At 36.2% G+C, this 19,732-nt stretch overlaps 1 protein-coding gene and 1 long non-coding RNA gene across 3 annotated transcripts in view; one reads left to right on the top strand and one right to left on the bottom strand.

Annotated features, from left to right (window-relative positions):
• Positions 1-69: 69 nt before the first annotated feature.
• Positions 70-10,806, top strand: LOC309884079. Its single transcript, XR_014318548.1, has 3 exons — positions 70-357; positions 859-1,094; positions 9,245-10,806. It is a non-coding gene; the product is annotated as an uncharacterized lncRNA (long non-coding RNA).
• The window catches only part of PDPK1 (3-phosphoinositide dependent protein kinase 1), a 68,890-nt gene continuing 51,275 nt past the window's right edge, over positions 2,118-19,732 (bottom strand). Inside the window, exons 5-6 of one of the 2 annotated variants that reach the window (XM_082772760.1) lie at positions 17,132-17,257; positions 2,118-9,349 (exon numbers count right to left, since the gene is read on the bottom strand). In XM_082772760.1, coding sequence (XP_082628886.1) covers positions 9,320-9,349; positions 17,132-17,257 — 156 coding nt within the window. In that variant the 3' untranslated portion in view covers positions 2,118-9,319. The remainder of the gene's footprint in view (positions 9,350-17,131; positions 17,258-19,732) is intronic. The other variant, XM_082772761.1, reaches the window with a different exon arrangement.

Raw genomic sequence — 19,732 nt, 5'->3', positions numbered from 1 at the left:
GTGACGGGCAGGCCAGAAAGCCTATGGGGAGAGCGGGGGCGGGGCGGAGCGGCCCGCCCGCTGGAGCCGGCGGGCGGGGCTGCCAGCAGGGCGGCAGGGCCCGGCGCCGGGCGGGGGGCCGCGGCGGAGCGGTGCTGCGGGCAGCGCGCCCTGGGGACGGCCCCGCGGCTGCCGCGGCTCCCGGGTCCCTGTGGCGTCGGAAAGCGCAGACGCTGACCGTGACCGCTAGCGCAGCCTTGAGTCGCGTTTGTCCCAAATCTACTTTACCCGACTTTTAAGAGGCAGCACGCTTTGTGCCGCGTGGTTTTGCTTCCTTGCTCGTTTGTTTCTAAGAATTCGTTTTTGGTAGCTTATCAGGTAAGAATCACGTTCTGTCCTTGACTGTTTTTTTTTGTTAAATTCTGATATAGCTTAAGAAATTTCTGTCTTGAAACTTCCTCTTAGCCATGCCTTGCAGTGGTCTGCGTTTGGTAACGTGTTGAGCTGTGCACCTCCCATGCAGTACTTCAGAATCAAAATGGTTTCTGTTCTGGGAAACGCTAGAATTAATTAGTTCTTGGATTTAAATTGGTCCTAATGAAAATCTGTGCTGAGGTTAGGAACCTCCTTGCCCATCATCCCAGTTTGTGAATAGGCAGCTGCACGAGCGTTTTGTCTTAGACATCTTAAAACTTCTGTTGGAAGCCTGTTTCTTCATAGCCCTGGGTGACTGGGATTCAGTGGCAGCTGGCACCTGAAGTTGGCAGAATTAATATAAACTTGCTGGACACATTTATGTATACTTTGTTCTGCTTGGCTTTTAAAATTCTCACTTGAAATTTATTGGTTTTTGTTGTTGTTGTTTTTGACATTTTGTAGCATTTCAGACACGCACACCATGTAGAGATTTAACTTGTCTTTGAGAAAATGAAAGGCTACAGCAGAGAGTAAGGCAATAATCTACTATTCATATCCATAACGATGTCATCAGTTTAAACTGCAGTGAGAAAAATGCGGATCAGGTGTTAAGAAAATGCTGCTGACAAAGTTGCTATGGCACTAGACTGCCTAATGGAAAGATGAGTGTGGAGTCTTCATTGGTTGGAGTTTTAAAGGTAGGTTAAAATACATGCTTAAAATATATTTAATCCTGTGTTTAGCCAAGAGGATAAGCCAAGTAGTCTGTTACAGCCCTTCCAAGCTTTTTTTTTTTTTTTCTTATAAAGCTCGTGCTCTCATTTATTTCATGTTTGACTCTACAGAAGGAATGGAAAAAGTGTGTATTTCTGGTTTTCACCTTTCTAGGTTGGTCTCAAAAAAAACCCACATTGAGCTGTCCAAGTAGGGGGTTGTACCTGCCACAGATCTTTGTTTTAAATCTCAAATGTTAGCTAGGCAATGTTTTTAAGAGATGTTATTGCCAGCAGACAAAAAGGAAGAACTGCTTCTAAAGCTTCTGTAGACATACTAAACAACAGCTATACATCACTCAATCCCCCAGTTCCAGGAGGAGTGTGAATTTGAGCATGGAATCCCACATCTGTCAGGCGTAGAGAAAGAGTCAAAACTCTTTCAGCCCTTGGATTCTCCTCCACTGGCCACAAATATCCACAGTAAAACCAGGACAAACATGTACTCTTCCCTTTACCTTTCCAAGTATCCTGTCACTTGCAGTATGGATGCTTCGAAGCCAAAGATTTAAAATGCAGCTTTGGTAGTGTCCTTGATGTAGCTGGCAGATTTCCTGTATTGTAGTAGGTTCACTTTTCAGAGCCTTTCAGTTGCTTGAATTTGCATCCTTCAAAATTCAGTACTGAAGATTGTCATTACTGATCTGAATGGAGATAGTGGAAGAAATCACATTTCATTGCAGACCCTGAGGATTCTAGTGACATTACCAAAAGCAATGATTTTTAGAGGAGACTGTTAACACACCACTCACAGGATTTATCTCTTAAAATTGTACAGGCTGCAGCCTCAGATAAAGTCACATAAATATGGACTATGTTTATTACTGCCAGGCAAGGCTTAAGCACACTAAAAGATGAATTTGCATGGCCATTTTCATCTTCCTGAAATGAAACATCCCACTAAAAGGAAAGCTAGCGCCAAATAAACTCCAGTTATTATAGAGGATCCAACCTGGATGTTAATGACTGACTTGGACATGTAAGGCATAGGTGACGTGTAAGAGAAAGATCTACTTTACGTTTCCCGTATTAACTGGCATCTGGTACACACTTATCCCTTTTGTGCTCTCATTTTCACTAATTTGTGAAGACACTTGAAACTACAGATATGCACAGTAGGAATTTTGATTGAAAGTAGTGTTTTTAATTGTAAAGTGCAAATACTTTTATAACAAAGCCTGATAAAAATATATAATGATCATATTAAGTACTTAATTCCTACCAGAGTTTGTACTTAGGATTTATTTTAATAAAAATCAAATACAATTAAAATGCAGGAAATCACTTTAGTAAAATGATACCATTTCACTAAAATTTCTCAACATAAAAGGAAAGATTAGAACATGCTTCACATTTAAAAACGATTAAAACTATTATGATGAAATTTGCCTCATTCTTAATTGTACAGCCTCTGTAAGACTTTAGAGCTGACAAAGTGACTTATATTTCTTACTTTATAGTGTATGTTGGCCTTATTACAAAGCGTCAATTTGATTAGCTTTCCATACAAAAGTATTTATATTAAAAATTGGATTCTACAAGAAATCTGCAATGCTAGGTAGGCTGATTTGTGAGCTGTATGAAAGCAAATGTTTACAAACTGATCAGTTAGAACTTGACACTTTACACTTTTTTCTTTGTGGTGGTAGATACATATCCACAGCAGAGGGGCCAATTTCCTACTACAGTGATCAGTGACAGTCAGAGTAAACCCTAAGGAAAATACCTTAATTTCCCAGTGGATAAATATACAAATAAACATGGCTTTTTTGTGGTAAAGTCTTTGAGGCAGCAGAAAAAGATGCATCTCCTTTACAAAGGAAGAAGTATTACTGCTTTGAATCACTGCACAAATGTGAAACTGTATTTTATATCTGAAGTATTAAACCTGGCACATCAGTGATTTTATGCGGTCAACATTAATGGATTTAGAAAAGAAAGATTTAAGACATCAGACTTTAAAAGGGAAAAAAAAAACAATTTTATTTCATGCAGTTTACAATATGCTAGTGTTATGAAAAGGAGGTTAAAAAAATACCCACACACATTTTAATTTTATCTTTGTTTTAAAAATGATGGCTAACTGTAAGAAACTTCAGATGTTTTGGGAAGCCCTAGCAGATTCTTTTTTATCCAGGGAAACTCCTTGGATTCATTTTTTTTGTCCATGTCTGTGCTAAGAGTTTTGGCTAATGCAAAAGCATTAAAACCAAATCAAAAAATCAAACTCTGCTGCAGTAAGAACACTTCAGAGATAATGAATTGGCACAAAATAAAGTGTTATTGCTAATCCACTATCCAGGAAATAACATGTTGGAAGTATGGCCACTTGGACAGCAACACAACTGATGTACAGGTAATTGTGAGACCAGTAATTTCAAACAAACAAAACCAAAACAAGCAACCTGATGAATTAGGTAGGTGGGCCGCGACAGTCTATAGGAAACAGATTTACAGATTTTTCATAGCCAGGCTCAGATGAGGCTCACTACAAAAGTGAGTAGAAATAATTGCCATTTGATACTTGTTCGGTTTGGTGATCTTGGTGCAGTCCGAAGTAGACAGCTTGGCAACACTTCTTTTACAACATCTTGGCACTTGCTTCATCCTAGCAAGTATACATCGGCCAACTTAAGTTTTACTGAAACTGTGCATACTCTTTTGGAAAATCTTCAAAAGGAGCAAGAATCAGGTACATAGATGTATCAGCTCTTACATTTCATATCACCAGGCCTGGAAGTCTCAACTTCCAGGTGGATCAAAACTTAGACTCAGCTTTCTACAGCAAGGAGAATACTCTTATAGAACTTTCTCCTGCCACAGCCACCCCGAAAGGATCAAAATAACTTCAAGTAATTTTCTCTGATTATAATAGTTATTATGCCTTGGTAGACTTTGCAAAAGTAAAGGACTGCTAAGTTGCAATGAAATACTCAGCAAGAATTTCCTGTCATAGAATTTTCCTCAAAGCCTCTCTATTGCCAGTTCTATTCACAAAAGTTGTTAAATTTCAACATAGGCAATAATGAAGTGGTGGGCAAATGTGCTGTCTTCTCTGCTCTACTCCTTACCAAGTTGCGTATTGAAATGCCAAGCAAGACAGGAACACACTTATATCTGCAATTTCTAAAAATGATTGTAGCATCTGTTAGAAGAAGAAAAAAAAAACCTGTTTTTTAGAAGTTTATTTATTTATTCATTTTTCCTGGAACCCCAGATTAGCCCTGGAAAGTATTTTAGCCCTTAACATTTCTGCACTGAAAAGAGTTCCTTCACTTAGGCAAACTGAGCAATGAAAGATCTATTTAGCCCTTTAAAGCTTCAGTTTAGTAAGAAGCCTTTAAAGACAGCTACCGCTTGTTGTGAACCAAAAGAAAAGAGAAGTTGTAATACACTGAGTTCAGACAGGTGTCCACATTTTTAAATGGAATATTTTTGCTATTTTAAGAATCAATAATCCTACATGCAAACTCAGGTAATTTCCTGAGATCGTACTTAAAGCTAGAAATAACTACAGTATAAACTACAATGAAGCAAACAGACAGCATCCTCAGACTAAATATTTCAAAATGTCTGTGTTAGAAGATACTTCACTGTCCTGAGCTAGCAGGTACTGTTAAAGGCAAAGCAAAATCCCAGGTCTTTTTCAAGGGCCCCACCTTTCATGGCTGATTTAAGAAATTAATTTGAAAAACTTTAAAGAGATTTTTGATGTGGAAAGAGCGAATAAAATAGGAGAATGACACTTTCTGATTTTATCACATTTTAAGTGAACAAAATGCCACACTTCATCTTCAGACTCTTTTTTTCCACTTTACTTTGATCTCCGTGAAAAGCCCAGTATTTCTGTTCTCTCATTACTTTTCAAGGAATGCACTCCAGTATACCTGAATGATTGGACAGTACACATTATAACCCATTTTCTATATAATTGCATTCATTCACACATTTCTGCATTTTTGCATTGTAAGTTCATTTTTATAATACCAGTAAAATGGTAATTTGTTATTAATATGAGTGTGTTAATTTGTTGGTGATACTGCTCAAAAAGAGATCAACAACTTCCAACAACCTCAACAGATGTTCAGAGAATGCAGTGTTCTGTTCTGAGAATTCTGAAAATACCATCATCCCACTCAACACACTGGTTCCCTGCACCGGCCTACACTTGCATATTCTTTTGTATAATCTGCTAGAAATGTACATTTTTCTCCTGAAAAAAAAAACTCTCTCAGAGAAGGAGGAGTTTGATTCAATTCTGGTATCTTCAGGAAATAATACCATTTCTAATCAATCATGACTGTTCATAAAAATTGCTAGAAATGGAGCTACACAGCTACTGTCTGAAGAAAATCTGAAGACAAGAAATTAGATGGAATCTTGAGCTCATTTTTTTTTTCCAGGAATATCTTTTACTAAAGCTAGGGTGAAAGATGAAAGAAACTGGTATCATTACAAGACACCTGGCTAAATTTGAAAAAAAAAAAAAAACAGAACATTTTTTCAAATGTTTTGAGTATATGATTCTGAGGACTGAAAGTTCAGTAGACAATCAATATAAGCTTCTAAATACAATCAAGCCTGTGACACACAATTAAGTTACTAACAGATAACAAACTGCAATTATCCAGACTCCTTAATAACTCCATAATAAGTAGGAGAAAATTCCAGGTAACCTTGTATCTTTAATTAAAAAAGCTATTTCTCATTTACTGTGGGAGCTGAGTCAGACTATACTTTTGAACAGTTATGGACCAGGTGACATTCACATCTTAGCAGCTTCAGAATGACATGTTCATTGCAGATAAACTCGATTTGTCACCTTCTGAAATCCAAAAGCATTTCACATAGAAAACAGTTGTCTCCCATACAAAAAAAAATAACTTCTGTCTAAATTTAAGTCCAAACAATCTGTTTCCTAACTTTAAGAAAGAAATGGCTACCTTGAACTTTTTAGTTTTTACACAAGTTTTGCATTTAAGAAATGACAGACATTTAAGAAATCCTCTAATAATCTACAGAAGTAACCTCATTTTCCATGGTCAACATGCCAAACTACTTCATTGAATATTCATATAGTGAAGGTGTAGAAAACTAAACCTTCCATAGAATTTTATTTTTTCATGAGAGCTTACCTTGATTGACTGTTTATTTTGGTACCTCTCCCTTCCTGCATTATTTTCTTCTGCTATAATCTTTTTATGCTCAGGACCCTAAATTCATAGAATCATAGAAATGATTCTGTAAATTCTAGCCTGGAGTACTGTTTTGATTTAAAGATAAGCTGTACAAATCCAGAGTTCATCTCATGCTTTTGCAGTATAACTTTTCAATTACAGATCCTTCAGTGTACATATCACTTTGACATCATCACAGGCAGGTTGCTTGAGGTAAATACTCCCCAAATGACAGCAAAGACACAAAAGACTCCAGTTTAAACTACATCAGTACATCACCTCATCCTGCAAGATGTTAACATATGAAGCAATGTTTGCAAAACTTGATGTAGGCTGGACTCTAATACAACAACCTTGTTACTATAGCTAACTTTATTTGACATTACAAGAGTCAAATAAAAAGAAACCATACTTTTTGAGGGATTGATTCTTAATGCCTTGAAAAAGGCATATAATTGCACTTCCAACTATCTCAAAGCCTCAGATGTTCACAAAAATTAAAGCAACAATGACAATAGCAAGAACGGAAAAGTAGGTAGTTAAGTGGTCTCAAACAATAGCATATATAAAATAATTTACAAGGTACCTATTAAAGTTCTCTCTTTTTTTGTTTTGTTTAAAACCTGTGTGAGGTATTGGAAACAAAGTGCAGAATGATTAACCACCCATTTCCCCCAAATTTGCTACAACATGGATACAATGTAAACTAGATAGCAGGTAATCTCACCATAAAAGCATGTTTTTAAACTGAAAAAAACTCCAGTGGAAAAAACATACTTAGAAAAAAACCACCCTTTTACATACTCTAAATTTGTTCTGGTTTTGCTCAGCTTGTTACTTATTCTTTGCTGCTGCCATTCTTGAAAATTTCAGTTCATAAGACAAAAATACTCATTTTGGGAGGAGTTAAATAAGAGAGACAACAGAAATACAGATTTGGAAGGATCATTACACAGATATTTTGGGCTTTAGAATCCAGTTAGGCCAATGCTGCGTTACTCTGTAAAGCACATCAAGAAAACAAGAAACCTACTTGGCTGCAATTCCATGAGCTAGAGAACTCAGGGAATATGGTGGAGTCATGCTGTTTAAAAACACAGTGACTACTGCAGCAGAGGAAATGTTTTAATATGTACTTAACACAGACAATAGCTATGCTTATATTCAGATACATAAGATAATCTGTTATTATTTAGGGGAAACTTGGGTGTTAAATTTAAGCTGATAAAATATGGGTGCCTAAAAAAGTATAAAAGTATAAACATTGCTCCCTACACAATTACATTTTTAGTAAATTCAATTCAGTTTTAACATTTTAAAAAAAGACAAACATTTTGTGTGTTGTTGTGGAGGGGCCAGCAGCTTCCAGTGCAGACCACATCCAAGTGGCAAAATGCATTACAAACCCTTTCAAGCATTAGTCGCATGGACAAAACATTTAGCCCACTGTTTAACCAGCTTAGTATAAATGTTTTTTACAAATTGTTCCTGCCAAACCTTTATCAATGTATAATCTTTTTTTTATTATTATTAATTTTTTTTGAAAAAAATAAATAAAGGTAGACCCTGGGTGTTTGACAATGGGGCTTTTGTGTAAAGGATTACATAGAGTATATGCATAAATTCTGATGTTACTGAGAATGAAAACAAATGTCTGTAGAATTCAAAACATTCTTACAGCTTTTTGAAACTCCCTTCCACTGCTTTCAGCTATTAAGTCAATGAAGCTGAGTTTTATACTGTCAATATCATTAAGTGTTTTAAAGATGTGTGAAAGATTTTGCTCAAAACATAGTGTATTAAAAAGCTCCAGTCTTGTGTATTAGCCTTCATCAAGGACATAAACTAATAAAGCTGCACCAGATGTATTCAAACGGTGTTCTTTAACTGCATAGTTGAAACAGTATAGAAAGATTGATTACAGGTATCTTGAATGTATGAAGTAATTAAGTATTTCGATTGCATGAGCTTGTGTTCACGCTCTAGGTTGATTCTAATCCCAGCCACAGAGATAGGGATCTAGGACTAACCAACCATATTTCTGTAAAACTTCCAGCTCTTGAAAAATCTCAACTGTAATCCATAGAGGTCAACACTTATAGGAATTTTTAAAAGTACAAACACACATTTGAATACAAATATCTCAAAAGAAAGAAAGTTCAGTTGTTCATTTTAAGTGAATTTTGATTCCCCTTCCAAACATCTGGCTAAGACTGGAGCGTAACTTTTGCAGGAGGAGACTGATTTGAGAGAAAGAACATCAAGAATTACTCAGATGAAGGCCATTTTCTCAGAGTTTAGTCTTCCCTTTGTGTATTAACATATGCCGTAAACCCACAGTCAATATATACAACCTTCCTTTAAAGAAACCTTTTGTCTGTTGTGTAACTTTTTACATGCTAGTTTCAGTTGATCTCCTAGGCTGTTCTTACGAAATAGAATGTCACAGAGCCATAAGGAATGTGCAGTAGAAGACAGTCAACTAGGGCTGTCACTGATTTGAAAACAATGTAGGCCCAAATATTTGCATTTGTGGGCTGTAACGTGTGTGTGTGTAGCACCAATTGCATTGTCCTTTAAATGTTTACAATGATTAGTAGGAAAATCTCTGCAAACTGATCAACATTGGGTCATCCAGCACCAAGCATTAAGTGCTACATGTCTCAGAGGAAAATATAAGTGCATGGTCATTTCTTTTCAAATGGCCATTGTCAGTCAGCCCATAAGACAGTATAACCATGCACTACAACCAAAACTTAAAACACACTCCTCCCACACCATCTATTCCCATTAAGTAATCTTGCAATGCTTTCAGCCAGTTGACACCAGCTTATAGGCAAAAATGGTTGAAACCCAGATCAACAGAAAATTGTCTAAATCAGATTTTTTCTTTTGCAGCCAAGCCTCTTCAATGTGACAATTCACTGCATCTTGGAATAAAAGAGAAAAAATCTTCACCGTTCAATACTGTCTTCACATCCTGGAACCTCGTTCTTGCAAAATCTGAAAGAGACCAACAATTTTATAAATGAAAATTCTCTGAATGTCATTCTTAAAGAATGGAGGACAAAGAACAACATAACGACTACTTCAAAAAAAAAAAAAAAAAAAGAATTTTTAAAGAAGCTGGTTCAAGGACATTCTTGAAGCTTTTGCTTTAAGATTGAAAAAGAAGGATTAATACATACAATGTTTTACTATCAAACATCATGAAAACTAATGTACATCGCTGCTAGTAACTGAGTCTGATTAATATAACCAAAGCTTAAGGGCTGGAATACATAAGTAGTAAGCCATTTTATTTCATCCTTGTTCTAAAGATACTTAAGTCCCATATAGTAAATGAACCAGATACATTTTAAAACTTGGGATTTAATCTTAAATTTTTCCTATTGCAGTAAATGTCCTTTACTCTCTCAAATTTCAGCTGCAATTGTATTCCTTGAAAACGTAATTAGCAACCTAAAATGCGCACAAATGTCATACTGGGTGAGATGATGCATACAGCTTTCAAAGACCAACAGTATGAGTTGACAAGAACTAAACTGACATTTGAAATAGATGTCCAGACTTGATCTTTAGCATGAACTAAATTCAGACAACAAGATTTCTTCATAGTAAAAAGTTTTAGTAAATTTTTTTTTACAGTGGAGTTCGGATATACAAAGCTCATCAGTTGGACTCACCGCCTATAGGACAGTAAATCCTACTTTGACAACAGTTTTAAAATAATTTTACATTAATATTATTTGTTCATGGTAGATCTCACAAGATTGTTAAGTATCCCTTCCAGTCCACAGGAAAATTGCTTCTGCAGAGACAGGACATAGCACATTGCACTTTTCATGCACTACCCTATCCATCATTATCCTTTGAATCACCCAAGCCAGGCAGCTGAGAGGTGTCGCAGCCTTTGACTTCATGAGAAGGAATATATTTCTCGAAAATTTTGTGTAAGGAATTTGCTTCTCCCACTGTTACCAAGGAACTGAGATTCCCATTACAGTGAATAAGATGATTTGGTTTTCCCCTAAAGGCAGTTGACTTGTTTAATAGGTGTATATTAAATATAGGGAATGAAGTCTAATGAAACCAAATTATCTGCCCCTGAAGAACCTAGGAAACCTTGTATATAGCATCCTATAACACAAAGACTATGTATTCTATTTTGATTTTTTATTTTCCCCTTTTCAACCTTCTTCAGCACCTCCAGTGAAGAAAGGATCCATGTCTTAGGACTGACTGTGCAGGCCACTGTGTTTCTCACATTTCTACTCTAAACTGAATACTGCAATCAGCAGTAATGACATCAGCTCTGAAGCTGCTTTCGTGTACCCACAGGGAAGCCTGCAAGCAAACGGCAGAACCAGTGATGACCATGGCCAAAAACAGACTAAGCAAAGCTTCAAATGTACTTAGCACAAGTACTTTATCAGCAAATAAAATTATCTCTAATTCATTTTCTTTTATTTCCTGGTTGTTTTCCAAGTACTGAGAAGAGCTCTTCAAAACCTGGCAGAAACCAAAGGCACAGTCCCTGGGAAATGGCATAGCTGTCTTCAATGTAGAATTTTTTTCTATGATGATTTCAATTTAATCTCATATTATGACAAACACCTCATGCTAGTAGCACTCAGTAGCACATTCTACCCCCAGAGGATTCACAGAATTTGACAGTACACACGATCTTTGTGCCTGTTGGGTAAAAACTGTCACACCAAAAATTAACAGAGCATGCCAATTTCATGTTTGGTTTTAAATGAAAAAGTCTAGGTATTTGGTTTCCTTTTAGTATTGTTAGAATGTTGATAATTTACCGTATCGGCCTCTTATCAGTCATTAAGCCTAATGTCATTCACAGAGGCTATAGTCAAGTAGGGTCTCACCTGCATTGCACAATGCCATGGGATTTTTTTAAGGACTGGAGTTCATAAAGACTCCATCGCCATTTGTATGCTCTTCTCAAGGACAGTTCAGAGACAGTTCAGGGTTAACTTAAAAAACAAACAAACAAAAAAATCCACTTTATCACTTGCTCCCTGGAATGCCTGCAGTACCTGGATCTCACTTTTTGGTCACAAAGTTCTGTTTCATTTCAAAGTCAGACTTACTATTATTTACAAGTTAGGAAATGAAGTGACACTGCAGGTACTTTGATAAATTTACAAAATACAGAAGGATTCTCTGATGGGCTATAATGCGTTTTCAGGTATATTTTAAATGCAAACACTGCATATTTCATGAGGAGGAATCTACTATGTGTACTAAGCAAAAAACTTTTCATATTAAGATGTCGGAAAGATACAGGTGCATTCTGCACAGAAAAGACAGGCCTTGAAAATTGCTCAGTAGCTAGTACATTCAAAAGATATTAGACAAACTTACAGAATATAGTGCCAATGACACCTATTTCATGTAATGATCTGGATGCAGGCTTGAAGCCAAAATTTCTAACCTGCTCCTTACCAGAAGCTGGGGAAATACATCATGAGTTATTCTGATAAATGCTTCATGCTTAGTCTCTTTCCTCAAGTATTTGGAGTCGGTCACAGCAGAGAATAAGGTACTGGGGCAGAAGTCCACATTGTGGATAAACAGTCTGACCCATCAAAAGTAGCAAATAAGTGCCAAGAGAGGCAAAAACATGGCTGAAATAAGCACATGTGCAGTTAGAAAGTATTACTGGATCAACTAATTTTGTGAATGTTTCCCATCTGAAATGCAACATTTGAGTTTATTCTTTCCTAAAAGATAAAAAATGCTTTTAAGATTAAGAGAGTTAGAATTACTTTCTGTAACTTCAAGAGCACATACAAATAAGACAAGCTAAGCCAGATCTAGATGTTGAATTTGGCACACTGCTGCGCCAGTAAATCCAACATAAAATAGAAAATTCCATCAGCTCAGGCAATATTTTAACACGTTTTACTTGGTACTTTTTCTGCAACCCCTAACTTTACTAAAGAGGAAATGATTTCTCATCAACAAGCTCTCAAGGGAAGTGTTCCATCAACCTCTGTTTAGAAATTGGGTGATAGAGGATCTTCTATAGTCATGAACAGTGACTTTGTCCAAAGAGGAAAAGAGAACACTGAATTTCAATTATCAGGAATTCTATCAAAATTTGAATTACTAATTACCGAAAGAATGACCAATTCTATTCTGCAATCCGAAACTCCTCCTTTTTTCATGAAAATAAAACTTTAATGAGACTTCCTGAAAATTTTAGTCACTTCCTGTGCAAAAATGCTGAGAGAAGATGTCTCAACACTAACAAAGGTAACTAAATGCCAGTGGCTAGGATTGTAGAACATATCTTGAGCAGAACCAGGCACTGAAGAAGATTTCATGTGAAAACACACTCTATTAGCTAAACAGAGACTTTCACGGATAACGTTCCTCTGAACTTATACTTTAGATCTGTTGTCTTCAGAATTTTCCTGCTTTCCGTGTTTCTATTGTTTTTTATCCAGATGCAGCAGATCCAAAGTTGACTTAAAAACTCTCAGCAATGTTGAATAAACTCTCTCATCCTAAGGGCCCAAGTGTGGTAGTTCCTTTTGCTCAGAATAAATTTGCTGCAGACAGAGTAACATCTTAAGAGACTTTCTGTCTCTCAGGCAGCTGAGAGAGCTTGCATTCAGTTCCATCAAAGAATCAATTTACTTTTTTCAATGAAGCTTCAGATTTGATCCATTCCTTGTAACCATTCCAGAAGACTTAGCAGAAGACCTTATTCTACCTCAGCAGTAGTTTCTGTTAGCATCGGGAAAGATAATAACCATAGGATAGTAGAATGGTTTGTATTGGAAGGGACCTTAAAGATTACCTAGTTTTAACCAGTTGTAATGTATCTTCTTCAGCTGTGTGGAAGCAACACTTCAGAGGTAAGTATAAGGCTGCTTTACAGCTAAAATATTCAGCTGTGTAGATGAGATGCTGGAGCTCAGTCTCATGCAATTATAAGCATCTTTGATACATACGGATTCCTGATGTGACCTGTAAAGTACCTTGATCTTCAATAAGATGTCAAACTGCAGTAGAAAGGACCTGACCCTTCTGTTGAGACAGTTGTTTCCTGCGGTAAAGACAACTGTAGCACTAAAATTACATCATGTGCCTGTATTTGCCAGGTCTTGATTAAAAAATTATTAACTTCAAAATTATCAGATCTGTTGACTACACTGCACTTCAGTTAAGTTTGTTAATTTATTACCACATAAGACATTTGCTGAAAATTTATACTCCAAGCTTGTATGAGACACCCCTACACATAAAAAGTAATTGACAGAAAAGGTGGTGCAAGGAAAATATAAATCAAAACCAATTTTGATCCTATAGTATTTCCCCCTAGAACCTATATGAAGCACTTTTCTTCTCAGCATAACTTTAAAGGTATAGATCATAGTACAGCTGGTAACAGCAACATTGATTACTCTGTCAAAGAAGCAACATACAGAACATGTATTCTGTTTTTGCTAACCATGCCACAACTATAACCACAAACAAATACACCACCAGGACTAGCCAAAGGACAGCACTAGTGGGGGCAGGAATTGGATGGGGCAGAAAAGCATCTGGGTAAAATCCTAGGGCAGCTAGTGCTCACCATGACATTTACACTTAATCTGAGTCATTCATATCGTAATCCGTTTCTTCATCTTCACTCTGAGTGGCATGCAGCATGCAGCAAGTATAGAGAAAGGAAAAGAAAAGATTGCAGGTGAGTCAGTGCTGCAACAGAGTACAGTCCACTTACACTTGAAGCATCTGGGAGTGATATTTATTTTTATTTTATTTACTTTTATCCAGTATCCCTGCTCTTTGTAAAAAAGTATGGCAGCAGACAATTTCAAGCAGGAACACTATAGATTTCATGAAAATTTCCTTTCGCAAACATCCTACAGTTAGCAGATAGAAGCCAATAGTGCCATGCAATGTAACAGGGACCTTAGGTATAGAGAAAGCTTAAACAAACCGGAGTTGGTATCTTTATTCCACTTACTGTTCCCCACACATGGGGAAGGATAGCACTTGAAAACTTAACTTTGAATGCAGATTTTATGAACAGGCTTTGGTCATTACTTCCAAGAGTGACAGGTAAATGAAATGGTATGAAAAAGAAGAATGCTTGTGGGAACACAGGCTATCTTTTAATAATGCCGTGGCTTCCTGTAAAAGTCACTGCAACAATTTAAGTCAATGCTCCAAATGGGGTTACATTCCCTCTCTCAGGAATATTAAAAGGCTATGCAAAAGTCAGCTACTAAGTAAGAAGGGCAGGCGCTTAAATACACTTAAAGACTGGTACTTTACTATCTGTTAAATAGTTTTGTTTGTAGTTTTTGTTTTATTTTTTTGGTGAATTTTGACCTGCTTTTTTTTTTTTTTTTTTCCCTTAAAAACGCCAGTGACAGGAAAGTGCTAAAATTGCTTTGTGGAAAATATACACTACAAGACTGATCACCACTAATATTTCATAGCACAGCAGATTTTCTGCTATTTGTCACTGTATTCTTTCTATGCTTTACATCAGCAAAATAGTGTGTTATGCTTTGTATTGCCACGTTTGAGTTTCACCAATACATAGTTCAGTTAAGTGGTGTACAGGTTTGAGAGTCAGTAAAGACTGCATAGACCAATAACAATGAGAGATTCTGATTATACTGGAGTCCCACATTTCAAAGTTTTAATTGCAACCGTTTCCCTCTTCTAAGCTACCTAAGCAAACTGTTTTCCAAACAAGAAAACATAAGAAAAATGTCTCTAAGAAGGAATGAGGTGAAGTTGGATTAGATGGGGTATCAGAGAATGCTTTTTTCCTATTTTGAAAGTCCAGTACTATTAATTTAAAATTGAAGTGCACGTCAATAAAAATTACATACTGGTGCTTTTTTTCTTTCTGTATCTCAATCTGCTGCAAAAGTAATAGTTAGGAAGACTTTCTCATTGTTTCTAGAAGACAGTCCTAGGAGGTGAATGTATCATTCTGTATATATCACTGTATACCATAATTTCAATCATGCAAACTTCATGAAGACCAATTCAGACACTAATGAAGAGGTTGCAGATGGGATCTACAGTTCCCAAAGACCAGTCCAAATTTCTCACACTGCTGTCAGAAACCTCTCAAACTAAAAGGAATTCCTCCCCCCATGTCCCAGTGCAACAAATACCTGTAAAATATATAGCAGAAACACACTGTATCAAAACCAATTTTCAGACATTGCCATTTATTGCTAGCAAAAGCTCAACTCTTCCAGGAAACAAGGAATGAGTGCTTATATCACCAACCAAAAACTATCAGTAAGTCTTATTCATTGCCCTGGTCAAATTATGCTCTGCACTCCTCTCCAAAATGATGACCAAGAAGCCCTTGAATGGAGAGGTCTAGGATTTAGCTTCTCTCAGAGCTACTAATTGTACAGGAGTCCTGAATTAGTTTTTCTTTTCATGGTTTAAGTTTGATTTGATCCATATTTTCTATTAAACTAACGATGCAATGTAACTCTGGCAACTTCTGAAGTTCCCTGAAGATGTACTACTATTCCTTATGAATGTGTGTAGCAGGTTCAAGAATTCCACTCTTTTTTTTTTTTTTTTTTTTTTTTTTTTTTTCAGGCATGTATCTCAGCCATAAACTATTGCCACATCGCTCTTTGTCAACTTTTCAATTTTCCTTAACCATTCTGGTGAAAGCAGACCACGATTAGGGTTCAGGAAAGAATGTGACATGGCTTACACAGGTTCACTGTTTACCCTTGATGACATTAAGCCCTTACAACTCCTTGGAAATCTTATCTCAACAGCAACAAATTAGCAGAAATCAATCATTTCACTAAAGCATCCAAACAAAAGCCTGGAGTACTTTTAAAGTGTAATTTTAAAAAATGTTTTCATAGATGTAGCAGCTAAATGAAGTTACACAGCAGAGCAAGTAGTGAAGTTTTATTTATTTGGGGCCTCAGTGCCAAGACCCACTTCACATTTTAGCATTATTTCAAGATCTATTACTTTAAAGGTGATTCTTGAGAAAGCAATCACTGATGTTCTACCAACTGTTTCCCATTTAAACATACTAGATGAAAAGCTTTTAAGCCAACTACAAAAGCACCCAGTTTACCTACAGTAGTTTCCTCACACAAAGCAATAGAATATGCTTACATACATAACTAGTCTGCCTTATTACCGCTCAGTTGTTTTTACATTTTTCATTTGTACATACTCTGAAAGACAATTGATGAAAATGCTAAGATACTGTACCCATTACAGTCTTTTTATAAAATGGGTTACAGAAAGGAAGGAGAACTATATGGAAACTGAAAATAATAGGCTAAAAAAATCTTCATTTTACAACATATTGCACACTGTTTTTCAAAGACAGCATTCTAAAATCCGTGACAGTAAGATGTCTTCAGCTGAACTCAAGCAAGGAAAACATTTTTCAAATGAATCATTTAAAGAATAAGGAGTCATTAAAACGTGTAAGAAACAAAATGTAGATACTCAACTGTAAACAGCAAGTATCTGTGAAAACTCAAAAAACAGGATAGGTATCAGGAACAATACAGAATATTCCATTTAAAGAAGCCATCCAGTATAACAAATTTATGATGACTTTACCATTTACACTCTCTTATACAATGAACAGGGAACCATTATCAGTTTTGAAGGAGGGCGAAAAGGCAATTCAATAAAAGTCCAGAAGAGAGGTAGGCCTAGCATGACTTAGCAAAGTGTACCTGTTTTGACAATATTTCTTTACTCTGATGTCTAGTAACTTACCTTTGCTTTTTCACTGGGTTCACTGGTTGTGCCATAGGGAGTGTTATGCAATTCCTTCGAGACAACACACAGAAATTCAGCCTGATCTTCATTGCCATAGTTATAGGAAGAACCAATACTGACCAGCTAAAAAAAAGAAAAAAAGTCAGTTGCATTTCCATATAAAACAAATCCCATAAATTCTCATGAGAAATAACACTCCTCACTCTTCAGACTGATGGCTGTGCCTGACACATGACTCTCTACTTCAATGCAAATACATTTTGATGTTGACAAATACACTGACAATCTGATGATAAGATAAACATAGCTTTTCTTTTTTAAACATTTACAGAATTAATGGTTTACAGTTATGATTATACTGTCAAAGAAAAGGGTACAAAGGCAGGCCAGTGGAGATGCAGCCTGTTCCCTGTTCCTGCTATTTAATGGAAACCTTCCCATCCTCCAAAGTTAATTTTAAAAACATTTGAGTGTGGTATCTTAACGTGGTATGACTTAGTATGTAAATGGCTGCATGCAGGAAGCACTTTAGCCTGGAGGGATACCTACCACTATTTACAGAATAAAAATACTTCTACCAGAACATATTTTGAGTAGACAAAGTCAAAATTTGTCCTTAATCAGAAAACAGCAAGACACAGCATGTTGGGACACTAAGATTAACATCTGAAATCCATGTGTACTGCTATGAGGAAGTGTAATTTAGGAAGCACTACAAGCGGAAGCCATGTATAATGAAATGTGACCTATTTACAAGCTCCTGCAAGTCTTTATACTGAACGATAAATGACAATTTATTGATAAGGAAGGATATAATTAATGTCAGTATTACCTCATATGCAGCATGTCTATCAAATGGCATTAGTTTCATATATCTTGTCTTACCTTACACATGGTACACTTACCTAATGCTAGCTTTACATAGCCTGCCTTTCCCAGACAGAATCAATTCAGATGTAGCTGGTTCATTTTTTTAAAGATTTATTTCAAAAGCATGACAAGATAATGTATGGTGCTGTAATTACTGACACAGTTCAAGGACCTAAAAAATCAAATTGTTGCACAGATACACTGTATCTAAATGTCATTACTGAAACTATATTACATCTACCTACCAAACCACCACAAACATGTAATAAGGCTGTCCTATTCCTCAGTCTCTATTATATCATTAAATTGCCCTGGTAATGGCTCCACAGAAAAGGCCTGGCTTATGTTTTAAAGCAGCAGCATTTGAAAAACTATGGCTATTTGTCTAAAAAGAAGCATACTTCCATTAGTCTAGCAGACCACCAAAGAAAGTAAAAGACTTGTTAGAGTAGGAAAGATGAAACCAAGATGAAATTTTGGTCCATAATCTACTTGAGGGGTAAGACAATTTCCCCAACAAAAGTGGAAGGCAGATCAAGGTAAAAAGCAGCTTCCATAATGCACTGTCATGAGAAAATAAAATCTAATTGTACTTTTAAGGAGAGAGAAGAGAGATACTCAGATGTTCCAGCACTCTGGTAAGACGAGACAAGCCAAGCAAGAACATCTACAGACTGAAAGAGCTAGTGTCTACAAAGAACATCAAGCAGTATGTCTGCAGAAGGAAACAACCTGATGCCAGGCTTGGGCAATATCAAAGTTTCTAGACCCAGATGGCATTACGGATGCCTAATCACAGCTGTTATGTCCCATTCTACAAAGCTCATCTTCTGCTCCTACTGTGTCCTGCTTAGAGCTACTGCATGACTATCTTCAAGGCCTCTCTTTAAGGAGGGAGAAGGAAGAGTAATTGAAAGGAAGGTTATTCACCTTCCCACTTTAAGCAGAACTGCCATAAAGTAGAACTGTCATGTGGAGTTGTTGCATACCCGACTGAGCAATACCATTTGATAGTATAATTGATAACAATTTTTAGAAGAATAAAAAAAAAAAAGCTGTTAAGTTGGCTCTAAGCCTGTTGAAGTGGTATGAAGTTTAGTCTATGCATTATATATCAAACTACATAATACAAACTCAGCAACTACTTCAATTACTGTGGTAAAATGTAGAAATATTTTAAACAGTATTTTTAAACCACTTATAGACCAGAACACATTCAAGAAGCTGGAAACATGTTTAAAAAAACCATACATAATTAACCTTCTCTGAAGAGAAATTTGAAGAATAAAATTCAAGCATATGATTTGATTCAGTATAGTCTTGCAAAATAGCAAGAACTTGATATTAGATAAACTATAACAGCTGTAGTAATTGTCCTACCAGAAAAAAATAATACTTTACTCATTGACACACAACAGTAATAAGTGATCTCTCTGAAAGATACGTCACAAGATCCAAACATTAGCCAAATGTTCAATCCTGATTCAACTTGGTCGATAGTTCCTCAGTTGATAGCTACTTAAATCCTCTACTAATGCTTTATAATTCAAATTAGTTGACCTTTTGCATGTAAGTCTTTTTAGGAGATGTGTCAGACTGACTATTTATTAGCTCACTGGACTAAACTATTGATGTTGCTGACTGCAATAAATATAGATGACTTTTTGACAACATTAAATAGTTGGTGCATTTCAAGACAAAGTTTCTTTTGCAACGTTAAACACAAGT

Source organism: Aythya marila (genome assembly GCF_965140915.1).
Source record: "Aythya marila genome assembly, chromosome: 15".
Lineage (NCBI taxonomy): Eukaryota > Metazoa > Chordata > Aves > Anseriformes > Anatidae > Aythya > Aythya marila.
The sequence above is the reverse complement of the archived record's forward strand: the minus strand, read 5'-3'. Positions and strand labels throughout refer to the sequence as shown.